This window comes from Geospiza fortis, unplaced genomic scaffold (genome assembly GCF_000277835.1).
Source record: "Geospiza fortis unplaced genomic scaffold, GeoFor_1.0 scaffold289, whole genome shotgun sequence".
NCBI lineage: Eukaryota > Metazoa > Chordata > Aves > Passeriformes > Thraupidae > Geospiza > Geospiza fortis.
The window spans coordinates 1242606-1244563 of record NW_005054478.1 but is presented as its reverse complement, the minus strand read 5'-3'; the positions used below and the strand labels follow the sequence as shown (position 1 = coordinate 1244563).

At 65.7% G+C, this 1958-nt stretch overlaps 1 protein-coding gene across 1 annotated transcript in view; it reads left to right on the top strand.

The window, feature by feature from the left end:
* ADGRB2 (adhesion G protein-coupled receptor B2) overlaps nt 1-1958 on the top strand; it is a 31426-nt gene that overhangs the window by 27470 nt on the left and 1998 nt on the right. The window contains exons 19-24 of the mRNA XM_031063042.1: nt 8-97; nt 229-268; nt 397-1058; nt 1317-1352; nt 1641-1745; nt 1885-1942. Coding sequence (XP_030918902.1) covers nt 8-97; nt 229-268; nt 397-1058; nt 1317-1352; nt 1641-1745; nt 1885-1942 — 991 coding nt within the window. The remainder of the gene's footprint in view (nt 1-7; nt 98-228; nt 269-396; nt 1059-1316; nt 1353-1640; nt 1746-1884; nt 1943-1958) is intronic.

The window sequence follows — 1958 nt, the reverse complement described above, 5'->3', positions numbered from 1 at the left end:
GGTCCAGGACGTGGTCAAGGGTCAGATGGGGGGGTGCAGGAGCGAGGAGAATGAGAACTCGCCCGACTCCTGCAAGAACGGGCAGGTGCAGATCCTGGTGAGTGGGTCCCCCCCTGGAGACCCCCGCCGCTGCCCGTGCCCGGCCATGGTGCTTCATTTCCCCGTGTCTCTCCCTTCTCTTTCTCTCCTCTCTGTCTCGCTCTCTCCCTTCTTTCTGGATTTTTATAGACAGATTTTGAAAAGGACGTTGACCTGGCGTGTCAGACAGGTGAGCTCTGTTGCCATCGCGCCACACCTGGGGGGGACAGGCAGCACGAGCCAGGGGGGGTCTCTCCTGTGTCCCCCACCCTCGGTGGGACCCTCAGGGCCGGCTCTGACCCCGCTCCCTGCCCACAGTGCTGTTCAAAGAGGTGAACACCTGCAACCCCGCCACCATCACGGGCACCTTGTCCCGCATCTCCCTGGACGGAGACGAAGACCCCAAGCTCAACACCAGCTCGGAGGGCGGCCTGGGCTTCTCCAGCCTGCCCGGGAACATCCCGCCCACCAGCATCCTGGTGCAGGTGCCCAAGATGACACCGAATGTGGTGGCGGGCCTGACCGAGCTGGGCGAGCCGCCAGCACAGCAGCTCAGCCTGGAGGCGCCGGGTCCCGTTTACCTGTGCACCGAGAGCAGCCTGAGGCCCCTGGAATACGGCTGGATCCGGGCTCCCGAGCCCCCCCGAGAGAGCGATTACATGATGCGGCCCCGGCGCCCCGGCAGCCTCAAGCCCTTCAAGCCCCGGGAGGAGGGAACGCTCGGTGCTGGCGCGGAGGAGACGGTGCCCGGCGGGACGGGGCGCCCGGCGGCCGAAGGGGAAGCCTATCCCGGCTTTGTGGCTGGGGGTCACGTCAATGTGAACCTCAACCAGCCCTACGCCACGGTGAAGGCGCCCTACGGCCTCCAGTTCAAGCAGCACCCCACAGTGAGGCAGATCCTGGCCTCGGAGCTGTCGGAGCGCAGCCGCACCATGCCCCGCACCGTGCCCGGCTCTGCCATGAAAGTGGGGTCCCTGGAGGTGAGCGGGGGGCTGGTGCCTGTGTGGGGAGGGATCTGTGTGCCCAGGACACGAGTGCACTTGTAGGGTTGCATGAATTCCCCCCGTGTTCCCCCCTGGCCATCCCAGCCTGGGCGGGATGAGCTCCTTGTCCCCAGCTGGGCATGGATTAGGGCTGGCATGAGCCCCTAAACCCTGTTCCCCCTCATCCTGGCCCCGCAAAGAACTTTCCCTTTTCTTCTCCATCTCCTCCCCTGCTCCTGCCCGTCCCCCTGCCAGAGGAAGAGGTTGCGGTACTCTGACCTGGACTTCGAGGTAAGCCCTGCCATGGAGGTGGCACCGGTGCCATCGTGGGGGACTGATCCAGGTTGTCCCCACTCCCTTTGCCCTGCTGGCAGCTCCTGAGCTCTGAGGGGTTTAGACCAGGCAGTACCAAGCGTTGGCTCTGGGTTAAAACACCGATGATGAGCGTGGAGTGGGCTCTGTGGGTCTGGGATGCCCCAGGAAGGCAGGGATGGGGACAGGGCTGGGGACAGGGCTGGGGACAGTGCCGAGGGACAGCGGGCAGAGCCGATGGCCACAGGCCCTGCTCTGCCCCCGCAGAAGGTGATGCACACACGGAAACGCCACTCCGAGCTCTACCACGAGCTCAACCAGAAATTCCACACGCTGGACCGGTACCGGGCTCCGTCCACCGGCTCCTCCAAGGTGAGGTCCTGGAGGCCCCGTCCTGCCCTGGTGTGCACCCTGCCAGCCTTTTCCTCCTCCTGCATGGACTGTGGCACCCCGGGGAGACTCAGGGCACCCAGGGGCGCCGCCGGGGCTGAGCGCTGGGGTTTTTCCGCAGCGAGAAAAGCGGTGGAGCGTCTCCTCGGGCGGCGGGGACAAGAGCACGGCCAACGTAAGTGCTGACTCCCCCTG